Consider the following 24325-nt stretch of genomic DNA (forward strand, 5'->3'; position numbering starts at 1 on the left):
TTCTGTAATTAAAACACTACTGTTTGGCTTGCTCTGGCCTTGAAGACCAGCTGCACTTGTTTCCTGGGCGTAGGGTCCTAAATCTGTCCCATGATATCTGGGCCTTGTAGTCCATGATATCTGGGCCTTGTAGTTTTCTATGGAAGAAGCATATACACACAGTCTTCTCTCGCCCCTAAATATATTCTACATATTAGTGGCAATACTAATCAGCCAACAGCTTTGCATCGGGTTTTCAGTAATATAGCATATAAAAGTAAAAAGTGATTAAGAGGTTCATTTTCAATCATATAATCCATAATCATTACCCATCTTCATAATATCAACAGTGTATATACACACAGTATATACTGTACATGCCTTCCTTCGATAAGTAGCTGAAAGAGTTCAGCAACAACAACACGGGCAACAAAATCATACAATGTGCTTTTAATCCTGCGTTAGACGTCAGCGACGCGGAGGTATGGATGGAAGAATTCTCCCTTATAAGACCTCCATTGTTCCGGCTGGCATGAGTGGCAAGGCTGGCCTACTCGCACAGAGAGCTTAGTGAGGCGAGTGCTCCACTGGCTGGCCTGAGAGATTAGACACTGAGGCCTAATTCTGGAGCAGAATGCTGAGTAGCTGTATAGTATAGTATAGTATAGTATAGTATAGTATAGTATAGTATAGTATAGTATAGTATAGTATAGTACTGTACTGTACTGTACTGTACTGTACTGTACTGTACTGTACTGTACTGTACTGTACTGTACTGTACACACAAAGCGGGGAAATACTGTGAGCAGTGTCGGGGTTCAGAATACATGTCCCTGCGGTCCCCCCTGTAGAGTTGGTGTGAGGGTGAAAGGATGACTGGAGAGGAGATAGGGAGGACTCACCATCCTTCTGTTCTTTATGGACCCCATCCCTCAACTTCATTGGAACCGTACACTGTGAAGTATTTTAATGACTCATTCCTCAAACGCTGTGTAAATAAAGCTTCACCGAGTGTGTGTGTGTATGCAGAGAGCACCGGCTCTAGAGAATGAACGCGTGTGTGTGTGTGTGTGTGTGTGTGTGTGTGTGTGAGAGAGAGTGTTTGTTGAAGTTGGGCCTGTCTCCACTTCACAGCAAAGTACAGGACAATCCAAATCCTTCAAACTGAAAACATGTGAAGTTGCGAGTCTGTGAAGCTCCCATGGTCCTTTGTGTTCCGATGTGCTGTTTTGATTGGCTCCCTCAGTGTAAACTAGATGTGTGTTTGTGTTGTAACATCCCGTGCTTTAGAACAACAAGAACTAAACTGGGCCAACAGAGAACTCTTGAGTGTGTGTGTGTGTGTGTAAGAGAGAGAGAGAGAGAGAGAGAGAGAGAGAGAGAGAGAGAGAGAGAGAGAGAGAGAGAGAGAGAGAGCTAAAAGCTAAATAAAAGCTAAAAGGAGTGACCCATGACCTTGATGGTTGACATACATGGGTACAAATCCGCAAAGCAAAAAGACAGCATGTCAGCTGAAGAGCTGGGTATCAGTGCTGAGGTCTGGGAGGAGTGCATTCCTGTGTGTCAGTAGAGTCTGAAGGTCTGGAGGACGGTATATTGTATTCTACAGTACTGGAATGCACTGCCCAGTGGGGGAACAGCACTGCACCTCTCCCCCTCTCTCTCTTCCTCTCTCTTTGAGTCTGTGTCTCTCTCTCTCTTTAACAACATTTCCTGACTGGTGTCTGGCTGCCATGGTCTGTTGTAGTTGCTCACAGACAAATATGTGATGTCATACGTAAGCAATTCCTTTGTAAATACTGTGACACAGGGGACAGGTAACACAGATTGATTTCTTCATATTAAAATACCAGATGGTTAAGACAGTCGCGGTCACAGCAACTTCGGTCACTGACCTGGCGACCGAAGCAGGTTGTGATCTGATGACAACAGCTCAAAAGATTTTCCATAATCTTGTATTTTTCTCTCTGTTTGGGAACACCAGGAGGTCAAAGTGAAGAAGGTCAAGTCCAAGAAAGAGAGGAAGGATAAGAAGATGTTTTCCTCGAAAGATGATGAACATTTCCTGATTACGGGAGTCAAACTGGCAGACAGGCGAGGGTAAGCCGAAATCTTATCGCACACGTTTTTATCTGTCTGTCTGTCTGTCTGCCCATCTGCCTGTTGGTTTGTCAGCCTTCAGATTAGGAAGTGTATCCTCTTCCCCCTTTGAGAAGGTGAAGACACTAAGCGCTTTTAGCAGGGTGCCTCTCTCACTCTTTCTAATCTGGGACACACACTCTTTCAGACAGCCAGACAGCCAGACTGAGAGACAAGACTGCAGATTACAGGTGACATGCAGATTTCGAGACTGACTTACACTGGACGGATTTGCGCCCAGATCCTGTCAAGCTCAATGGCGCTCAGTTTGCTCCATGATGCATAAGTGTCATGTAGGATAGGACATAGGATTGGGCAACAGGTCTGTTTTCACCAGCGAGCCCAGCATGTGCACGGCTCCTATTCGTGTTGAGCGGGGCTGCGATCAGGTACTTACGGCTGCTAATAGACAGCACTGCATTCAGTAGCGCACGTCAGCATCCTGGACACTCAGGGAAGTGGAATGTATGGCAGAGGTGGAAGGGTAAATCATCAGAAACATACAATGCCATTGGGGAGGCCTGTACAATGGCCCTCTCCATAGGGAACTCACCACTCCCAAACACTTAATGACCCCCAGGCACCCCACACCCTAAACCTTATACCTTAATATTCCACCCTCCGGTGCTAATATCCTGAACAGTGACATCCTGTGGTAAAGTGGCCCGTGTCTGACTTGTTCTATATGTGCAAACTAATGGTGGCCGTGGAGAAGAATGGCAAAGGTGCTCATAAATTCGACTTCTTTGTTCCTTCCTCCTTTATTTGTGTCCAACCGATCAAGGTCCCACAAGAAAGTCAAAGAGGAGGAAAAGGAGAAGAATAAGCCAATCACAGAGAAGAGCCACTGCTTCTGGGACAGCGTTACCATGACGATGAGGCAGATCACGCCCACCAAGAAGCTGGACAAGATCGAGGGCTGGGAGCCTCCTCAACTGGGAGACATGGCGGAGACGCTGACCGATGACACTACAGAGGCCCAGAGCGGGACCAGGGACTCGCCTGTCTCCCTACCCCAGGCCCTGAGTTGTCCGCTTGGGCTGCCCTCCTGGACAGGCCTGGGTCTAGAGGAGGACTCTTCTCGCTATGCTAACTTGTCAGACTCCAAAGATTCCACAGCTGTCAAGTGGACAGCTCTCGCCAAAGGCAAGCTAGCGGGGATCAGGAGGCGGAGCCGAGGGAGTGTGTCAGAGAGCTCGTGGGAGGGGTTTAAATAAGAGGAACGCCGCTGTTACCTGAGATCCCTGTGCCTACGTCAATTCAGCTCCTGTCAAAAGGAAGAAGAGAAACAAGTTGTCTGTCTATGTGCTTCCAAACAACTGTCCTGGTTGTTCTACTGACACTGAGAGGGCTGCAGAGCACATTCACCTTCTCCTTTTATTGGCTTGGCTACCCAATCAACAGCCAGCTTTCCCTAAAATGGTCCTAAGATTGGCATGGGTGTACTGGATTGCAACCACAACCCCAAAAATTGTTGCTTAGAAGGATTGATGTTTTTATTTGGCAGAAAGGTTGAGCCAAGAAATACCTGGTCATTTGTCTGTAGGGGTAGACTGTGTTGTCAGTGTTGAGAGAGTTGCTGCTTTGGAAACGGAGAGAAGGAAAATCAAGGACCACAATACTGATCCTTATACTACCCTCCAACCTAAACTGTGCAACTCTCTGGCCTTAAGTAACTTTTTATAGGATATTATAAGTCAAGAGAATCATTTCTAGAGATATTTTGTATATCCTTTGTTTATGTACGTACATTTTGAAGATGCATTCTTTGCTTTGTCACTGTAAGGCATATCTAAAAGTGGTTCTTTCTACTGTTCCTTGTCCTCAAGTGTTTCGACAAGGAATGTGTTTGGGGCCTCGGCTTTTAATAAGCATAGCTAATGGGCTTCCAGGGCTGTGAGCATGATCATGCTGAACTTTAATACAAGCCTTGCGCTGGCTTAACCATAAAAGCACATCGCCTCTGTGTGTGTGTGTGCGTGCGTGCATGTTACCCATCCATGTAACTTCTTAAGTTATAAATGTTGACTACAGAGGACACTTCTTGGTTTATGGTTCCCATGGTTTCCAATGATTTCTCCCATACCCGTAATGAAGCCTTTCTGCTCTATGAAATCTGCTGTTGGTCTATACTGTAATGTGTGTGTGTGTATGAGTGTATAATGATGTTTGAAAAACGTGCGTAAGCACATTCATCTGATTGATTAATTGTTTGATCATTGTTTTCTGATTGCTAGAGTTCATTTAAGGCCAACCAACCATGTAGATGGTTGGACTTGGACAGTTTGACCAAACCTTAATAAGAATTCATGGCTTCAGCCTGTTCACTTTCCTGTCCTTATTGCAAAGCTACTGAGTCCCTTCTTCTAAAGCCAAGTTTGTGCACGGATACGGCTAGCCTGCCAAGGTTGGCTGTATCCTGTATTTACAAAAAGGCAGGGTCATATTTCTCTCCAAGAATAAAAAAGCTACTGTGGACAGACTGGCTCTGGTTATTTCAACCCTGTCTCCCCTCTTAGGTTTACTTGCTCATTTTTAGTAGGCTTTATCTCTTAGGCTAGTTGACACTTATTGTGACTGTTTTCACAGAAGCTGTACTGATATATATATGGAGCTTGCTTATGTAACATCTTGACAGTTTGACACTATATGAACTTCTGATGGAGGCCACTGCCTCAGACATCTGTTGAGAATGTTTAGAAGCCTTTAACAGACATGAAATGCAAAATTTAAAGAAACACAAAAATGTACAAAGCCCATATGAATAACCTTGTTGCCAAGACACTTTTGATGAATATGAATTAGTGATGTTATCTGCCAGATCTTTCAACAGAATGACTCCTATACACATAGAAACCACAGGATGGAATGGCTTTTTAGAAATATTTAATAATGACATAATCAGATACCATCCCAGAACAGTCATGACAGTACCAACAAGCCTTCTTAAACAAATACAGATCGGTTATTGGAATGGTAAGGATTATTAAAAATGTTCAAAAGGAAGGATACAAAATGCTTTTTTTTTTCTTCTCATAAATAACTATGTTTTGTACATTTTAACTGACAAAAGTTGTTGTAAAAAGTCATAGTTGTTCAGCAAATGCACTTTTTCTTTTTAGTGTCAATGCCTTGAAGGTACGGACTGCATGGCAAAAGGACACAGAGGACACACACGTAAACAGACTTACACTTGACATGCTTTCAGTTACTGAGGAGAGACTAACAACAGAAACAAACACGAAGCGGTACAGCTGACATCAAGCCACCCTCAACAACACAGCCAATCACCAAAGGAAACGACAACACGTATCTTCCCAGGTGTTTGGTGGCCTGAAGCAGTTCTCTTTAAAAAGGTCCATCAAAGCCTCAGACACCTCTTACCCTGTCAAAAACATCCCACAAACGTTTTCCTATAATTCTCTTCGTATTCCGCTTTGTCCAAAATGTGCGCAAAAAAAGGGTTGACGAATGGAATTCTCCTCTTGGAGCCCTTAGATCTGGGGGGGGGGGGGGGGTAAATGACATGAAAAGCTGGTACACACTTTACATGGAGCACAAGAGTGGAGGAGAGCAGGAGAGGAGTGGAGCACTGGAGAAAGACATGAGGAAACTGGCCTTTTCTTCTGGACAAGTTCAAAAAGAAGTTCAGAACTTGAAGAGGTCTATGAAATGCTGGGGGGAGACGGGCGTGAGGCAGTTGTCTGGGTCGTTGGCTGTGCAGGGGTGGCCAGAGTCCTGCAGGAAACAGGGGGAGGCTCATTAGAACCGAGGCATTAGGAACAAAAATGTAATGGTTACTGTCAGGTCATGTGAGACAACACATCTCTGTGTGCAGCATCGTACATAGAGACTGAGGGAAACGAACGTTGATGGTGGATGAGACCTTAACAACTCATTCTGTCTTGAAGTGACTGACTGTGATTGAGTTGGTGAGTTCCACAAAGGGTGGCTCCACTCAGCCTAGTGCCCGGCCTTGTACACAGCTGCCTGACCCACAGTGTATCCCTGGGTGACTAACATGCAGAAGAAGAAAAATAAAAAGAGACATGACCAAAAAGGCAAAACTGAGGAGACGATTGTGACAGGCCAAAACAACAAAAACACACAAACAGGTAGTTGGATAGCCACGGAGGCATGACGGGAAAGAATACCTTGAAGACCAACGCCAGGTGGCGATCCTTTGGGAATCAAGAAGAAAAGAGCGAGGAAGGAGGGAAGGATGGGGAGGGTTGCAAAGAGGTCAAGGATTAGTAACTAGCCTAATGCAAAGCCCTGGCATGATGGCTAAGTGGGGTCTCTCTATAGTACGATGGTGAGGAAGGAAGGGGGGGGGGGGGGGGGGGGACAGAGAGGTAGAAACATAGAAGAGATACCCCTGTTAGAGAAGTAGAGCTCGGTTTACCGAAATGCCATCTCTCCTGATACTTGGCTAATCGAACTTTCAAAATACTGTCTCAAATGATTCATCTTGCACCCCATCCATTTACATATCACCCAACACACAGTATGTAATCAGGTTGATTTATACAGAGAGAAAAAAAGCTGACATTGTTGAACACAATCAACAAAGCTAATTTAGATGACCTTTGACCCATGTGAATACAAAGGCTAGGGTCAGAGATTATGATTTCCTCCTTGGGCGTTTGCTTGGGCATCTCAAATGAGCATAAGTAGGGCCCAGTAAACCCTAACCTGCGTCATTCATAAACTTGCTTACCCCCATGGAGAATAATTTGTGCCTTGTTTTCGAAAAACGGAGCAAAGAATCACGGGCCTTGAGTGCGTAGCTAAATAAAGACGCCTTACTGTAAGCGGTAGGGGGGTTGGAGGGTTGAAGGGAAGTTATTTAGTGTTGAATGAAGAACAAGGGGTGAGAAATAGCACATAAACGTAGGTAAAGGAAGTCTGGCCCTTTCCCACCCTATTCCTGCCCTCTAAGGAGCTGCTATCAGTGTGAGAGCATGTTTGTCTCAATACAGTCTCTTAGACCGTATCAGCTTGGAGTATCTGTAACAACTGATTAACAAACAATCATGTTTCGGCTATACACTCACTAAATCACAGCCTGTTCCAATACAATGATGCCTCAAATCTGAAAGGTCAAACAGACTCCCAAGGCCTCTTGAAAGAAATACTCCCCTTTTTTTGGATGGTATAAACGCTGGCCTTCAATAAATCTATCCATCAAAACCTTACTGAAAAAATGGAATTTCTTCATTTCAGTGTGCGTCACTTGCGAGGTGTCAGGCCCCTGCTATGTAGAGAGGAAACCCCACACATCTTCCTACCTTCCAGAACAGGATGCTACAGTGTCGGCAGAAGTGCAGCGTGTCTCCGTACTGCTCTTTCTTGGGGTGATACTTCTGCAGGGTGAAGTACATCAGCTTCCAGTCCACATGGCCTCGCTCTGACAGGATCACATGACCACAGACCTACACACACACACAGAATAGATTTTAAATGCATATCCTACAATTGGAAGGACAGCTAAAACGTATCCAGTATAACTCTATCTATATCCTTCTATAAACTCCAGTACTGCCTCCCCACTTTTATCTTTACTTGTTAAACGGGATGGTTAAACTAGGACTCTTCTTTGTAACTTGATGGGCCAATGCTGCCCTCTACTGGTGACTGCACTGCCTCACATGTTCTGCTTCTACTCCAGGTTCACTTGTTGCGGTGGTGCGGTTATACATATATCATGCATCAGTGAGGATTCTATTTGTGTTTGGAACTGATATTGTGAGCATTTTTACAAGAACAAATGCTCTTAGCCCTTCACCTGTTTCTCTGTGAAGTGAAACTGGCAGAGTTTTTTCCAAAGGTGCCAGTCCTCACTGAGCATGTGCAGCGTGGGCGTGGCCTGCCCCAGGTTGATGATGTCACAGGCATCAGAGAACTTGTACAGGATGTTACTCTGCATGTGCAAGGGTAGATCACTGAGCGTCATCCTATTGGACAGTTGCTGAAGAGAGACAAAAATAATTGAATAAGACATAGCTCGTTTCTTAACCATGTTACTTCACATGAAGTCATTACCCTGTCAAATAGTTGAACAAGGTCATTCAATCACATACACTTTGCATCAAGCCTACTTGATGACCACAAAATAAGAACATGAACTGTGAACCATTGAACTTTCTGTCAAGCACACTACTAAAGATATATAGTATAGTAGATATATCAGTCTGGGTGTTTCTACTCAAGAGTGCCATATCTCTGTCTCCTCAGAGATATGGCAAACTCCTCTCTTCTTTCCCCCCATTCTCCTGTCTCTCCCCCTCTATTTTTGTACCATGCCCCCCCCCCCCCCCCCCTCACCATGCCAAAGGTCTCTTCTACACAAGCCCAAAGCAGCGCAAACGCATAAATCCCACCCGCACTTATCCAACGCCCTACCCCCCCCCCCCCCCCCCCGCCCCCCACAGTCCTACCCTGGGTATCTGCAGGTTGTTCAGCTGCTGCTGCCAGTTGAGGATGGTCTCCAGCCTGCACACCCAGATGTTGATGTTGCCCACCAAGACCGACTTGCCCATGCCCCTGGTTAGGATGCACAGCGTGGAGCTCAGGTCCTGGAGGAGCTCCTTGATAAGGCGCGGGTTCTGCTGGTCTTCCAGCACTACAAGAACGAGACAGACTGACGTCAGACCAACGTCCAAACCCTCACATTCGTTCTCATTCGTACGATGCAGTTTGTCCTGCAGGGAGCCGAACACGGCTGGTGAGATTTGTTTCCGTCCTGTTTGGGAACACTGTGTTTACAGGGCATGAACGCAGCCAAAGCTAACTAGCTCTTAAAACACAGCCGCTAACTCGTTCACATTTCTCCTCTTCAACAGTGTTGTTGGTTGAACTTCCTCCAAGATCGGGAAATTCCCTTCTGATCTGCCCGGTAACCCTAACCCAGTAATGACAGAGCATGTTGGTCCTGTGGTTCTGTGTCTCAGCATTCGCTCCAATATAGGAGTGGGACTGGGCCCCGGCGCCCCGGCTAAATGGGACCGGGAAACCCGGTATTCGTAATTTAGTTCCCCTGAGGACTGTATTTAAGCCACAGGGGAGGGAGGGGTACGTGTTGTTCGGTGTTATGTGAGGCTGTATTTCACCTCCCCAAGTGAACAAGGCCAGAGAAGTATGGAGTACAACTAGTATCTGCAGAATAGGGATAGGGACAACACAGCACTGCCCCAAAGATCACTGAGCGCACAGAGAAAACAGATCCACACGAGAAGACACTATTCCTCCCGTTGTTGATCTCTCCCTACTCTCCACCTCTTTCAATCTACCAGTCCCCACCCCCTCCTTCCCTCTGTCGCTGTCTCTCTTCCTCACCTTTCCGTACAATCTTCTCCAGCACGTTGAAGTAGTTCTTCTGGGCCGCTCCACTCAAAGATGGCAGTTGAGAACGAGCTATTAACTGGAGGAGCTGGGGGAGGGAGAGAGGGATGGAGGGGAGAGGGGGGGAGGGATGGAGGGGGGGGAGAAGGAGAAAGGAACAGTAAAAGAGAAGGGGAGAAGAGAGAAAATAGAGAGCAAGAGAGAGCGAGAGAGAGGAGGAAGTGAAAGAGCAGGTGACAGATGAGAACACAGCTCAGGGAAGTGTACACAAACCCAGTATAAGTGATGATGATGGTCAGCCTCTTACTTTGGCCACATAGTTGAATCTCCGGATGTCCTGGATGGCACTGGAGAAGTCTAGGCGGTTGAAAGCCTCCCCTAATGTGCAGTATCCGTGCCGCTGACAGATTGGAAAACACACACTACCTAAGTACATCATGCTACCGTAGGATGTTTCTACCCATTACGACTAAAAAGCCATGATGTGTTGCTATGCCTAATTGGGCTCCAAAATGACTACTTTGTAAATGAACACATTGCATATTGTATCATTTCGTCACTATCCTTACTTTAAATACACAATGAGGTTCCCGTCTCGAACCAACATTCTGCTGTGAAAGCCCATCATTCGTCATCATATTCATCAGTTAACAACTTGAACCTTTCCATCCTGTTCCTGCGCTTCTTACCTCTCTTGTGCTCTCCTTCTGCACGTAGATCCACTTCTCCTTGTAAACAACTAGAGGAGAAGAAAGCAGAGCAGGGCGAAAGGAGAGATAGACCGTCACACAGACAGGATTGATTAGGTGATTTATCAAAAGAGTTTCTTAGGAACTGCTGGCACACTTCTCCTCTAGCTTGGCTAGCCACTCTGCTTTCACAGTTGGCCACACTCCGACCGGCATTGGTGTTTTCTAGAAGGCGCTGGTGGTAGAGAGACACTTACATTGAGATTTGGTGTTGTTGTTGTAGAAGTTCTTTTTCCTCTTTTTGGCTGCTACCTCACACATGTCTCCCACAAACAGGTTCTCTTTGTTGTCATCACAGAGCCTGTTTCATAAAGACACGAGCGAAAATGAGTCATTTCTATTGTTTCACACGAGTAGAAGTGTGCCATTGTGTGATAATTACAGACCTGGTAAATAACACAAACTGTCTGTGTGCGCGCGTGTCTCAAACTCAGTGCTCTCCACTTTTTCTTCATAGCTGCTCTAAGGAATCTACCACAGTCGAGGGCTTGTAGGCCAGGGCGAGCTGGCATTAGTGTGTTTATGCAACCCAGGGAGACTGGGCACTGCAGATGGCACTGGTGAACATGACCGGATGACTGGCCTGATTAGGACATTAAGACTGGCATGGCTGACCTCCAGGGCATTTTTCAGAATGACGGAGGTTTCAAAGTCATCCACTTTAACCATCCATAAATACATATTAGAACTTACCACATAACTATTGGCTAGAGCTGCAACAGCGATGCCTTGATGTGCTCACATGATTCAGATTTCCTCTCTGAATGTTTCCTACCCACAGGGGACGTGCGAGGCTTAATGGGTTTCACATCTTTCAAAATCATCCAACTACTGGGTTCTCACTCCATCACTAAGGCCTTCTATTACTCTCTCTATAGTTTTTTTTACAGAACAAATATTGTAGTTGCCATCCAAAGTCTTCGTTATAATCCACCCGTTTCAGTTTTTGGCACTGTGTACACAGTTATTAAGCAGAGAGCTGCTCTGCAGAACTCTCAATGTGAAAGAGATTGAAACCAACAACTGTATTGCAAACTATATGTTGGCATGACTGCCACATGCTGGTTCAACCACTAGTTCCCTGATGCCAGCACAAACAACACGTTAGCACCAATGACGACCATTGGACTTGAAAGTTAACAATAGACAATAACCAGTCAGACATCCAACCCTCCCCATAAGAGGGGGGGGGGGGGGGGGGGGTCACATGTCAGGAGCAGAAGAGAGGCTTAGCCTGGTGGGTCTCCAGTAATTGGCTGATTCCTCAAAGTGCCCCTCTGCTGCTCTGTTCTCCAGGCATTAGTAATCTATGTGGTGGTGAGGATCAGCTGACTGACCCACAGGCTACCTATCTGACTCTGACATGTTGCCTGCTTCAGGGAGAAACATGATTGATCAGTTGATGTGTTTTCAGAAGTGCATGAGCTCCTTAGTATACGGTCGTTCTAATCATTCATAATAATGGCCAAAATGTAGATGCAGTATATCTTATGAAAGACAGCAAAAAAAGAGGATGAAGAGGAAGCTAGTAGGAGGACAACATTTAGACAATGAAGACTTTGATTTATCTAGGCCTGATTCTTCTTCCAAATAAGGTCAGACAGTGAAATCATGACCGGAGCACCAGACAGATTTGAGACTGATGGTGATTCAGGAACGTTCCACAGAAAACAGATCCTAAGGATTTCTATCTGTCAGAGAGTCCGGTACATGACCCAGCTATGAAACATGTTGTGCCTCACACCTGCTGGAAGTTTGGAAAACAATCTCTCAGACAGCAAGAGAATCAAACTAATGTGATCCTGGTTGAACATTACTCACATATCCAACCTAAAACCACTGCTCAGTCAATACGTCAATAAAATTGGAAAATGGAATGAACTAGAAATTATTTTATATCAATTATTTAACTTAATAAACAACAGTTTGTATGAGAAACACCGTGGTGTAGTGTGTCCGTGCTATTGAGAAGGAGGTCCTGAGAGTAGGATGTGATCCAAATGTCGAGTCTTAAAGGGGAGATGGGAGGACCAGGGTAATCCACGCCCCGGGATTCTCATGCTTTATCCAATCAGTGCACAGACTGATTGGATAAACATGCATGTGTGGCAGTGGAATGTTGTTCCCTTAGATTAAGCACCAAATTGCACACAAGGGCCAAATCAAATCAAGTCCGGTCAAAAGATTCAGACTGTGCTTTACATTAGACATGCAGTTTTAATGAAATAAAAAGCACAAGTCTTTACATTTTAAATACACTTGATTGTAAACGTTTCGCATATTTTGGATCGGGTCCATTGTGGGGTACATGTGTTACTGTGCGCTTATGTTGTTCTGTCTTGTCTGCCCCTCTGTTACAGAGGTGCCTGAGAGCTGTGGCTGCAACAGGGGCTAACATTTTGTACTGTGTCTCTTCCAACAGGACAAATCAATCTGGACAGGCAAACCTCCAGTTGTGGCACTGTCTTCAATAAATCCGACAACACAACCTCAGTTTCGAGCAAGCATGATAGCAGATATAATGCTAATAATATTGAGCCTCATCTGATATATATATATACATCAGATATATATATATATATATATATATATATATATATATATATATATATATATATTGCTATATTATCAGAATATATATGTTCAGCTACCATCCGTAACTTATTGTAGTAATTCTACACGATGTCACTGGGCTTTTGGAAGACAGCCATTCTGAGGGAACAATGGGTTGTTGTGAAATGCAGTGTCATTGTTTGTTTTTCCGTGTGGACACCCATGTGGTGATGATGACCAATCATGGTCACACCCATTCACACAGTATCTATGCGTATTTATATATGTTCAGAGTTCTTTCGAAGTGTGTCTGGACGGACAGAGGAGTCACATTAAGCCTGGCCAACAAAGGCAGAGCAGGATGGGAACCCCCTCTGACCTGCCTTCGGGACCATTAGCCACACATACAGGTCACGCATGTTTCCTGCTGATTACAAACATTGCTCTCCCACTGACAAAGACTCCAGTTTGCCCACAGGGAAAAGCTTAACATAGACTAGACAAAGAATGTAAAAATAACATATTTTCCAAAACATCTGAGTGTGAATACCCTTTCAGAGGGAAAGAAAATGTACTTGGCCTAAAATGTAACTGAACACGCTTCAGAGTTTAATGATTAAGACAAGAGGGAGGGTTAGAAACACAAAGAATATTAAACCAAAGTAGGCGGGTAAATGTTAAGTTGAAACATATGCCAAAGCAGATGTGAGAATAGGATAGATTGCTTCGAGGAATAGAAGATCAGGGAGGATGTAGTGAAGGGCATAAAAATCTAACTTAGGAGGTAGTCATAATTCTTCTGGGGGAAGAGTGTGTTCCATAAGGTTGCACTTACATCAGTTAATCACCCAAACAGAAAGACTACAGCAGTAGTACTAGCAACCTTTAACCCTTTGGAATGACAGACTGAGGCAGAGGAACAACAACAACAACAGCCCTAAAGGTTTCCTCCTCTGAGTAACCTTCAGCACAGTCTTATGTACCCAAGAGTTTGTCTTTTGTGTTTGCTTTTGACTCACACTGCCATGATACCACCAGCGTGATGACAGGCAGCGATTATGGGATGCAATCTCCATCCTGTAAATGTTTGCGGCTTCTTCTATGGTAATGATATCCTGTGTATTGGAAACGCTTTACACTACCCTCAGTTCTCCTATTGTTATCCATGTGGCCCTCTTTAGAGTATATTAATAGAGTCTCGCTCTTATCTCAAAACAGCCTGAAGCACTTCCTGGTGATACCGTTTCACATGCCCGCTGGCTTGAACACTTCCTCCTTGGGTAAAGAACACAGTCTCTGTGGTCTCAGTAGCTACGACCTGACTTTAGCTGCTATACTGATATTATCAGCATGGTTCATCAGATCAAACAGTGCATTCATATGGGTACTTTTATAATCTTACAGGCAGTAGCCAGTTTAAACCTGGGGAAATACTTTTGTAATATTTTGTTGCTCTGATTGTTTGATCTAGGCTATTCAATTCTATCCAGTTCGTTTGGATAAAATTGGGATGGTATTTTGCTCTGTGACCAATGAGAAAGCCCTTTGGAAATCGAAAATGAATAGAGAGGTTTCCTGAGTCATTTGCATTTGAGAATTGGTCTAGTGATGCCAAGCTAGCATAAGGTATGCACCCTCAGTGACCCTTGAAAGGTTTTCCACCAGTAAAGCAGGAACAGCTGGTGTGTTCAGCACAGTGGTTGGGTCAAAGGGACAGTTCAAGTGAGGGGCCTTAAGCATCAAGTGGATGCAGCCCCCATCAGGCAGGGGTGATGGGCTCATGGTTCCTGCTTCAAGCCTTGAGCAACACCTGCCTGGGAGGTTGCCAGCTAAGCAACTATGAAAGAGAATTAGACTAGCTAGGTCTGAAATCTGTAACTGAAGCTTTGTAAGTAATATTATCACATGGGGATTCAATAGTCTGGGAGACTGACTTAATGAATTGAAAATAAACAAGAGAAAAGCAATTACTTACATTGCCAAAATAATCCACAAGGGAAATGAAAAAGCAGACAATTTCCTCTTATGGCTAGATGTCACTAAATGCAGAAACTGAAGTCTTGTATTAGTTTAATTATTCCAGATTTTGATTGTCATAATACCCTGCAAAGTGACTGCAGTGGATTTGTCCTCTAGCCTAAAACTTCAAAGTCTATCTAGTTCAAAGGAGTCCCTGCAGTGAAGAGATCAAATGGAGACCAAGCTAGCCTTTAAACATATAAATAAATAAACGAATTAAAGGGACTGTTCATAATAATCTTACAGTGTTTCATGTTATTGTAATTCATGTCCCCAGATATATAAAAAAGAACAGTAGACTTTAAGAAACACGGACTGGAGGAAGAGGAGTGTGAAGGCTAATCTACTTGGTACTGCCTCAGCAGTCATGCCACCACAGAACCAGAACACTCAGAGTGTTCACCATTGACACTGTCTTGAGTTGGAAAACATCACCGTTTCAGATGAACATTCTTCTTCTTATGAATGGCTTTACAACATGTCCAAATATCCTTTACATTTGCTAGGCAGTGCATACACATACACGAACACATGCTCACAGACATGCTAAAGCATTGCATTACTCAGAAAAATTGACATATTTACACACATACTCTTCCCTATCAATGGAAACAGATAATGTTAAACCACATGTGAACAGTTTATTTGGCTGATTCAGACAGGAACTCTGGAGGGGTTAGTACATACGTCAAAATAAAATAGTAGAGCCTGCAAAGGCATCAACATAATATGACCCTAGGCCAGCAATGTAGTAAAATAGAAAAATAGAATATTGATGCAGTGTAAGTACATGTCATTGAGTAGGAGGCAAAGGTAAATGGGACAAATACTTACTCTTCCAAATCTATGTCGTTGTTGTTTTCTCCCAAGTTGTGTCCAAAGAACTCAATCCTCTTCCAACCGTCCTCGGTCTTGATCCAGCTCCACCCTGGCGACCTCCAGTCCTGACCCAAGAAAGGCATCCTTCACCCGGGTTAACAACGACACGTCACTGTCACTCAGTCCTCCAGTTGGCTGTGTACCTGTATGAATTGACATTGCCACGATCTGTCATTATGATTCCGGATAATATGCTGGATAATATTATTGCACTTCCATGTACAAAAGCATCGCACGCATTGACATAGAGTTGTTAAAGGAATTAAATAGTTAATACTACATTTTAGACTTGGTTATAAACAAAAGGACTACTTGGAATGAATTGAGTGATCGCTGCGATGATTGAGAACAGAAGAGAAATTCAGTGAAGAAAGACCAGACATGCTGAGAATTATCAAGAGAGAAGCAATAATAACGTGCATAAAATATCGCTTCACATAACTATAAACGATATTTCTATAAAACAAACAATGTCACAAACCTTAGGAGACGGAATCCTTTGTTGTAAAGAGGACTAGCTGTTCTTCTAGAAATATTGACGGAAGTAAAACATAGTAAGTGGAGTGGAATGTGTAACGCCCTCTAGTGTGATTTGATTGGACGTCTTGGTTTTATTTATTCTGTTGCTACCCAATATCCTTTTTTCTATTGGCTATCATTGCTGTCGGTCATCCTTATTTCTGATCGGCTGTGTTTTGCTTAGACATTTTCCTACACGTGATTGAGTTTCGCACATGTTTGAGTGTTTTGATTTGGACATGGGGGAAGGGATGAGACAAGCTGTCAAGCCAAACGGGATGACCATCAAGCAAACTGAAAAGATACAGTTTGAAGTGTATTGTTTTGCTATAATAGCATCTATATCAATGTGTCGTAATGGTGTGTTGTGATTCAAGGTTATTAAACATTCTGATCTTGATCAGCGGAATATCAGTGAGTTCCATTTGTGTTTGTAAATATTTCGATAAGACAGATAGGCCTACTTCTTTGTGATTGTACACGCTCATCAAACCCTGTGACAATAAAGAACGCGCGATGTCCCGAAACAGCAGGGTGTGCCAAATGGGACGTAGGCTACAGCCTGTACCAATTTTTTACCAAACCAAAGCTTTTTCTTAAATGAATGATAGCCTAATACACGTAACATGATTAGAATGTTATAAATATGACAGTTTTTCTCTAAGGAGATAACATTTTCGTTCCAAAACCTATTTAGATTAACCCGTGGCATAGCCATAAGAAAGTGGAAATCGGCGGTAACCACAGGTACAGTTACTTGTTTTTTCCACCATTCTGCCTCAAGTTGACGTTAATTTTACTATGTGATAACGCCCCCTGGTGGTTTGGTTTAAACACCCAAATAGCCTACCCGAGGAAAGGCTGCATGTTTTTATATTTTATTTTACAATTTCGCAGTGTCCCGCCAAAAGTAGGGAAACGATCATCACAGCGCCTGTCCAGGAACCCTATACTCTATACAACCTACCTTTAAAGTTATTAATGTTTTGTCATAATTTTGCTTTCAGATATTAGGCTAAATAGAGTTTTTAAATCAGAACATCCCATTTGGTGCTGTCTAACGAATTTTATTGTAATACATTACTCTTCCCTGAAGGCTGGAGGTGTGTGGGTGATTTTTTACTCTATGGTTGCTTCATACGTTTGGGGGATGGAGTGTGGGGGCAGGACATGACTTGTCTTAACAATTTAAAAAGCACCTTCAAAACAGGCTTGAGATACATGTGTATCCACCCTTGTGTCTGTGTATACCTGCTAGTACTCTCTACTTCGTGTGTGTGTGTGTGTGTGTGTGTGTGTGTGTGTGTGTGTGTGTGTGTGTGAGAGAGAGAGAGTGTGTGAAAGAGAGAGAGAGAGAGAGAGAGAGAGAGAGAGAGAGAGAGAGAGAGCATTCCACACTTCATGGTCAGTTTCTAACTCTCCTTCTCAGTTTACACCTTGTGGGCTGTAATTAAAGACGACAGCGTTGAGAGAAGAAGAAAAGAATGAGATATACTTTCAGACCTTTCACCCAGAAACAGGCACACGATAGGTGCATTGTTCCCTTATTGTTCTCAAGTTGAATTAACTTGAGAAGTAATTATACGGTGGTTAAATGTTTTTACTTACAAACACAATGACACAGTGTTCCTGGTCGTCTTTACGTCTTCATATTTACTCATAAGATATACAAATGATTAAGAAATTATGTTTTATTGAAATGTATCAACCTTATCATGTTCAATTGGTGCTGTGTGTGCATTATGTGTTGCTTTCGTTATGGCAGAGTATAAAAATTATGAAGGTAAGAATGGAAAGATATAGAAACTGACACATGGATGGAATACTGTCTCTGGACTCGTACTCAACAACAAAAAAACATGTGTTTAAAGTAGACATATATCTCTACCACTCTATCTCTCGCTCTCACACAGACACAAACTCACACACCTATCAACTGTTGGGATGCAGAGCGAACCTAAAGGAATCTGCTATGGCCCATGGCCTGGGTTTCCTCTATTCATCATGTTCAGCCTGAGTCATAAGGACAACTGTGGCAGTGAGCTGTCATCGGAAACAGGCCTATAGGCCTATTTATATTTGATACGTTGCCTGTCAATTAACAGCACTTTATTAAGGGGAAGCCTAAACATACATTGAAAGACAGATACTAGCCTATTTGAGACATTTTGTATTTTTGAAAATGAAGTTTAAAAAAATTTCGTAAACTGGATTGTACACTGAAAATATGAAAACTATATGGTTCAAGGTGGCTTAGTACCCACAATAACAATATAGGCAATGAGACATAGCCTAGCCTAAGACCATGTAGGACCATAGTTCTATTCAAGGTCTCGTAATGTTTTCCCAGACTCCTGAGCATTTTTGCAGCTGTACAACCATTTGATAATCCTTGCATTGCGCTCAATGACTGAAGTCTCCTGACGGATATTTTCGTGCAGCTCTTCTTGTTGTAATCCGTCACTCTCGCCGCTGTTCTGTGAGAAGCCTCCATCTGATGTTGAGCAGCTGACGCTTCGGATTTTGTTTGCAGTTTTGTCCGAAAGCGCGGAAAAGTTTTCTTTGCCCAGAGATTCAATGATCTCGCTGTCTAGCCCGCAATACTTGAAGAAGGCGTCAAAGTCTGCAAAATTCTTTGAATACCTTGAGCTGATATCCGAGTGTGAACGGCCGACCCCTTTGCCGCTCCTTCTTTTAACTTCAGTTACTCTGTTGTGAGCAAGTCTACCATCTATACCTGAACCCTCTTTTTGCGCGAGGCTTTTGATGTCCACCCGTTGTCCCGTGGATACGTCAAGGGTTACAAGCGCACACTGTTCAGAAGTAGCTGTTTTTGAGTCGTTTTTCAATTCTCTTCCAGATCCCCCCGGTGCTGTTAGTGAGGTATGGCCATCTTCCGAATCACATTCTTTACCTGTTGCCTCAGGTAATACATTTGCCTTAATCAAAGAGGTCAGTAGTAGCCTGCGTCCCAAATTCCGTTTGTTTTTCTCAGCTGACGATCCTTTCAGAAGATCGCATTTCTGTCTGTACAGTAAAAGAGAGTCACGCTTTTTGGAACTTGTTCGACGTACCATATTGTCCTCCAGTGGCGTTAAGGGCCCACTTTGAGCGTCACTCCGGTTTGTCTTCCCAGTTACATAATTACCACTCCGATTAGAGCTCCGATTAGATGACCCGTTACTACTGACTGAGGGAGCCCCAAAGCTGATTACTGGCTCCTGCGTGGAGTTGACCACCTGTTGACTCTTAACATATTGTGGTTTACTTGCTGCTAGCCTCTCCACGGCGCTCACTCTTCCCTTCGTGTCACTGTCAAGTTCCATCTGCTTTCGTAGATATTCTGGACCCTTGCCAAGGATTCTAGTTGCGTCTGCATCGGCAGTGGTCATCGTTGTTAGATGTTCTGAACCAAAAAACTATTTTATTCTAAAATGTAGGGGTTCCCCGTTCTTAGAAGCCCTTTTACGCACAGTAGGCAATCTCCAAGAATTACACAACTCCCAGTGAGTTTTCTAAGAAGCAAGTGTGTTGTCCGAGCACGAAACGGAGTCGGTGTGTTCTGCCCGAACAGGTATTTGAGCACCCCACCCAACCCGTGCAATGCCAGGTTGAGCCAAACACTGTGCTGTGCAAAGTACACCTGATGATGACATCACAACGGAGCAAGCTGGGTGCAGCTTCCTAAACATTAACATTTTTTGCATACCGACAAAATGTTGATCAATTCAATTGATGAACATTATTCCTGATTTAATATTAAATTATCGCACATATTTCTCTTATCTTAATCTTCACACTTGTGTGGGTGTAAAAAGTAGTCACACCTTTCCTGGCAAGCCCTCCCCCCCTCCCTTATTACTAACACACAAAACCTGTCCTCAATACCACCATCTCCCATCCTGGGTTGTAGCCTACCCCCTAACATATATATATAAACAAGCGAAGCAGGTTCATGCAGGGGGACGCAAGACCTATAGCGCGACCAGCAAATCGTCATCACGCTCAGGCACACCCTCCTAATAGGGCTGGGTATATAGCAGGGATCCCAGCTCCTGCATTCCTAGTACGACTCAAACTCTCCCGGCCTCCTGCGGCCTCAACCTCCCTGGCCTCCACCCTTTTGTCTGGTCTTCTGTTTCTTCTTTCTCAGGGGAATGCTGTTGCTGCTCTCTGCCCGGATGTCGAGACCGTGTCTCAGAAGACGGTGTCTTCGTTGGGTGCGGCAGGGAGCCGCTGCGAGCACAACCATACGCCAAATCAAATATTACAATGATGTATTGTATCATGTGGAATAAAGTATCGGTCAACAAAACTACTCAGTCCTCCTGCCTTAACCTATTGTAGCCTACTCACAGCAATGGGATAGTCCCAACAATCCTTTTTACAACCCTCCTATCCTTTAGAACTGTCTGTGGAAAGTGTGAGTGTGTATGAACTGTATATTTATTTGTGTGAAGTAACCCACTATTTTGGGAATGAAACGTAACAGAAGGGGATATATCCTATGTCATTTTTACATTGGAAATATTTGACTTTTATGCTGCCTCTGAGGTAAAATGGAAAATCTGGCTCCATCTAGGGGAGTTAAGGCTTCATGTTTCCATGAGTTACACTGCCAAATGGCATACTGTTTACTGATAAAATAATCTTCATTTTGATTTGTGAACACTTCTTAATAAATGGATTAACAAGAACTGTGTCTGAATGCATTCAAACTAAGATTCATAATGGCACTTTATAAAAGTGCATTGTTCAAACTCTTCTCCCGTTGTTGTTTGCCAAGCTTACGTCTTCCAGAGTTTCCAGTGATGTTAAAGGTTAGCTTGAAGCAATAGGGTTTGAATAGGCAGCCAAAAGAATAAAACCCTGATGGATTCCAACACTTTCTTGTTACACATTGTTTAGTTCTCGCTTTTTTCTGTGAGCATCTGTCCATTCCAAACCAATTTGATGACAAGAAAGATTAGGCAAGCTAATCGTGTGTACGATCACTATCTTGCTTATTTGTGTGTCGTGCCTGTCCCTGGCAACCCAGGCATATTTGTGTGTTTAATTAACGTTGGAGGGAAAACCTATCCAGAACAATTGGTTATAAAAATGTGATATAAAAAGCAGATGGAGCACGACAATTTATAACAGAATTTGGCGTTAGGCATCCTGATAATAAGGAGACCCCCCAGCCCTGCTCCACACTCATTACTACACCCTCTTTGTGTAACTGAAACCATGAACTCTATAGAAGTTAACCAGAAACAGATGTACACAAGGCAGAATCCGGCTGCTTACTGGACACACGAGACAGTAGATGGCAGCACATGCACAGCTGGTAAGGTGAGAGTGGGTTGAGATCCACAGGGTTGGATGGTCTGAGGGGTGCCACACTGCATCTCGGACTTGGTGATGTCCCGAGTAGATATTCCGACCTATCCGCATCATGGATAACAAATAAAAGACAGAAATAATAGATCTAATGACATGTGCGAAGACGTAGTCCGTGGTCTGCTGTGATAGTCAGGAAAAGTAATATGATGTTCACTTTAAATGGGGGCCGGTTGGGAGGAATCACTCAAGAATATTGGAGTGCAACTGTTAAGGCTGTCTAAGTCATTCAGCCCGAAACGGATTGGTTAACTGGTACTTGGTCAGCATCAAGCAATTGTTTTATCAGTAAATTGGTTAAAGTCACAAACAGCTTAGTGTTGATTGGCAGACATGGCTTCCCAGGGCCGCACTTCCCTGTCTGTTGTGTGACTAATCTTCCACATTGTCCTTAGTGCCCCCTCAGTTCGGATTAATCATCATCAACTTGAGAAGAATTCCCTGAGATAATGTAATGCTTGGCGGAGGCACAAGAGGAGGATATATGACAAGGGGTTTCTCATGGGGGGAAGCATGTGTACAAGCTTCTGATCTACTATCCTCTACCTGTTCTTTTGGCAGTTTATCCATGGGATAGACTGCCTGTAATGACACAGACATGCACACACGCTCAGACACATTGAATGTGCACACACACCTTCAATTCTTTGTTTTCAAGATTAATGTATCTATATACTTAATAGGAGGTTTGGTTTCATCATGTGAATTTCGGTTTTCAAGGTTGTCAGTTGAATTTAGTCCTTTAACGTGTGTTCAGGGAATAAAAGCTGTCACAACTGCTATAAATATGGTTTACATTATTATCTTCATTTTAAAATGGTAACAGAGTATAAGGATGCTTTTGATTACGCACTGGTCTTTTTTGGGGGATAAGGGAGTTAGAGTTAGGGACACCATCACACATACAACTGAACTCTCCAGAAGGTTCCAGAGGAATACATTATTGTAAATAAACAATAGCCTGTCTTGACTGTTTTTATTGCATTGGACATACTTGATATTATGTTTTCTCCACCACTGAAAAGACTGCAGTTCAAGCTACAACGTTTGTCCATGAACAATCCAGACGTTGAGTTCACAATTACCAATCAACGTGTTTATTTTTCCAAACATAGAAGGATGTTCAGGTTTCACTCTTTCGCTAACAATATAGAATGCCCCAGGCATGTCATAAATAATTCCACAGATTTCTCTCCGCTTCGGTAAAGACGCAAGCGCTGCAAAAATCCCTGACCATCTATGGATGAAAACCAACAGTTGTCCCAAGTTAAACGATGTTCATAATCTTCTGCAATTTAACACTGTGCTTCAAAACACAAACCAGAAGCTAGTGCATGGGTTGCCATTCATGGAGCCAAGTGCATTATAGATGAACTTGTGCCACGGCTTTTTTTTTTTTACTATTTAATTCGAGGAAATTTGTAGGAAATTTGAAATAAGACGTGAGAACAATCTGCAGAATTGATTGATTCATCAAACAATGTGCCACTTTGAGACAATGTTCATATTACTAAATAGACAAGCCAAGAGTTAGTCAACTTTTTACACTAAAGGGGGCACTGGAATCACAAAATAGGGTGCAAAGCTCCCTGACAGTATTCTTAATAAATACTGTCAATATATTCCCATGTCCAATATAACAATGTAACATGCAAGGTTGACTCCATGCAAGGTTGTACGTGAGTGAAAACAGGCACCAGATCCAAATGTCATTACTGGCTCTAACATACTTTAAATGTGTAGTCCAGATGTGACTTTTACATCCACCATTGGCTCTCTCTCTTTGTCTTTTCCTTTGCTTGCATTCAAAGATACAGGGCCATGTCTAGCATAATCACATGGACAGCCTCATTAGAGTATATAATACAGAAGAATGTCTCCTGCTCAACACTCAACTTGCATACTGGCAGCCCACCATGATAGATGTTCTGGCTCTCGGTCCAATACCTGATTCATGAAGTAGTTTTAGGGAGATCTGTTTGTGATCTTCAGAAAATGTGAGAGACAGAAGAAGAATCTGAAAACATTGAGAAAACAATAAGCAAAGTGTGAGTATCCCTTGAGGATCCATTTAATTCAACTGGAACGTACTTGCTAAACACAGTTGTAACATTAGTCATTTACCAGGGGATACATAAAAGTTTACGAGCTTATTCTCCCACAGTAGTATCGTCACTTTCTCAATGCCCACTGTGCTACTGTGGGCCGTTTCATTGACAGAACCAGTTCTTCCTTGCTCTGTCTTCCTTTCAACTTTCAGGTTCATTTCTTGACTTGTTTATTAGAAGCAACATCTATGCATTAATGTGCTGCTGTTTGCATCATTCCTTAATTATGTTTTTAGTGACTCCTTAACAATAATTAATCAGCAGTGCTTATGGCATGAATGAGTTTGTCTTAGTCATTCAATTTAATGATCTCACAAATTGTAAAATCAAATTGCAACTTGCATCTTAGCTATAGTTTACTGTCTCTTGTTATCTAACCCACCAGTAATAAGTGATTATGCATACAGCACCAATTTGCAGTAATAAGGTCACCACCTACTCAATCAGCTACAAGAGAGGCTGTTTATTTATCACAAATTGTGGGCCTAATAATGGTTATTCAGGAGCATGTGCAATATACAGCTACAGACACATTTTTCACTTTTGTGGTGTCGTCACTATGAACTTTCGAGTATGCACTTTGTAAAAGCATAGATGTATTCCTCACCTGCTTAATTTCAGAGAAGAAATGTTCATACGACATCCAGAGACCTC

At 43.2% G+C, this 24325-nt stretch overlaps 3 protein-coding genes across 4 annotated transcripts in view; 1 reads left to right on the plus strand and 2 right to left on the minus strand.

Moving 5' to 3' along the window:
- The window catches only part of si:ch211-225h24.2 (uncharacterized protein LOC564539 homolog), an 8331-nt gene extending 2695 nt beyond the window's left edge, over positions 1-5636 (plus strand). The window contains exons 2-3 of the mRNA XM_047021481.1: positions 1974-2079; positions 2903-5636. Of these exons, the coding sequence (XP_046877437.1) occupies positions 1974-2079; positions 2903-3335 (539 nt within the window). The 3' untranslated portion in view covers positions 3336-5636. The remainder of the gene's footprint in view (positions 1-1973; positions 2080-2902) is intronic.
- Positions 5005-16519, minus strand: fbxo25 (F-box protein 25). 2 transcript variants are annotated; one of them, XM_047021479.1, is made up of 11 exons: positions 16144-16519; positions 15618-15805; positions 10409-10512; positions 10152-10201; positions 9770-9862; positions 9457-9550; positions 8559-8743; positions 7907-8089; positions 7410-7553; positions 6273-6299; positions 5005-5856 (listed from the first exon to the last, which is right to left on the minus strand). In XM_047021479.1, the coding sequence occupies exons 2-11, from the start codon at positions 15743-15745 to the stop codon at positions 5767-5769; spliced, it is 1098 nt and encodes a 365-aa protein (XP_046877435.1). In that variant the 5' UTR covers positions 15746-15805; positions 16144-16519; the 3' UTR covers positions 5005-5766. The 2 variants fall into 2 exon arrangements, with proteins under 2 accessions (XP_046877435.1, XP_046877436.1); XM_047021480.1 differs by lacking the exon at positions 6273-6299 and having other exon boundaries at positions 16144-16480.
- Positions 16520-17611: 1092 nt separating this feature from the next.
- Positions 17612-20734, minus strand: fam110c (family with sequence similarity 110 member C). The gene has a single exon (XM_047021558.1). It carries the CDS (start codon positions 19571-19573, stop codon positions 18503-18505), a length of 1071 nt encoding a protein of 356 aa, XP_046877514.1. The 5' UTR covers positions 19574-20734; the 3' UTR covers positions 17612-18502.
- Positions 20735-24325: the final 3591 nt, after the last annotated feature.

This window comes from Hypomesus transpacificus, chromosome 6 (assembly GCF_021917145.1).
Source record: "Hypomesus transpacificus isolate Combined female chromosome 6, fHypTra1, whole genome shotgun sequence".
In the NCBI taxonomy this organism is placed as follows: domain Eukaryota; kingdom Metazoa; phylum Chordata; class Actinopteri; order Osmeriformes; family Osmeridae; genus Hypomesus; species Hypomesus transpacificus.

Bases quoted from the DNA above. Each gene is read 5' to 3' on its own strand.
- fbxo25 (XM_047021479.1), bottom strand. From the start codon at position 15,745: ATGCCTTTCTTGGGTCAGGACTGGAGGTCGCCAGGGTGGAGCTGGATC. The intron at 10,202-10,408 runs GTAAGTGTCTCT...CTTCTCCTCTAG, and splicing joins CAACAACACCAAATCTCAAT to TTGTTTACAAGGAGAAGTGG. The intron at 5,857-6,272 runs GTATTCTTTCCC...TGTTTCCTGCAG, and splicing joins ACCTGGCGTTGGTCTTCAAG to GACTCTGGCCACCCCTGCAC.
- fam110c (XM_047021558.1), bottom strand. From the start codon at position 19,573: ATGACCACTGCCGATGCAGACGCAACTAGAATCCTTGGCAAGGGTCCA.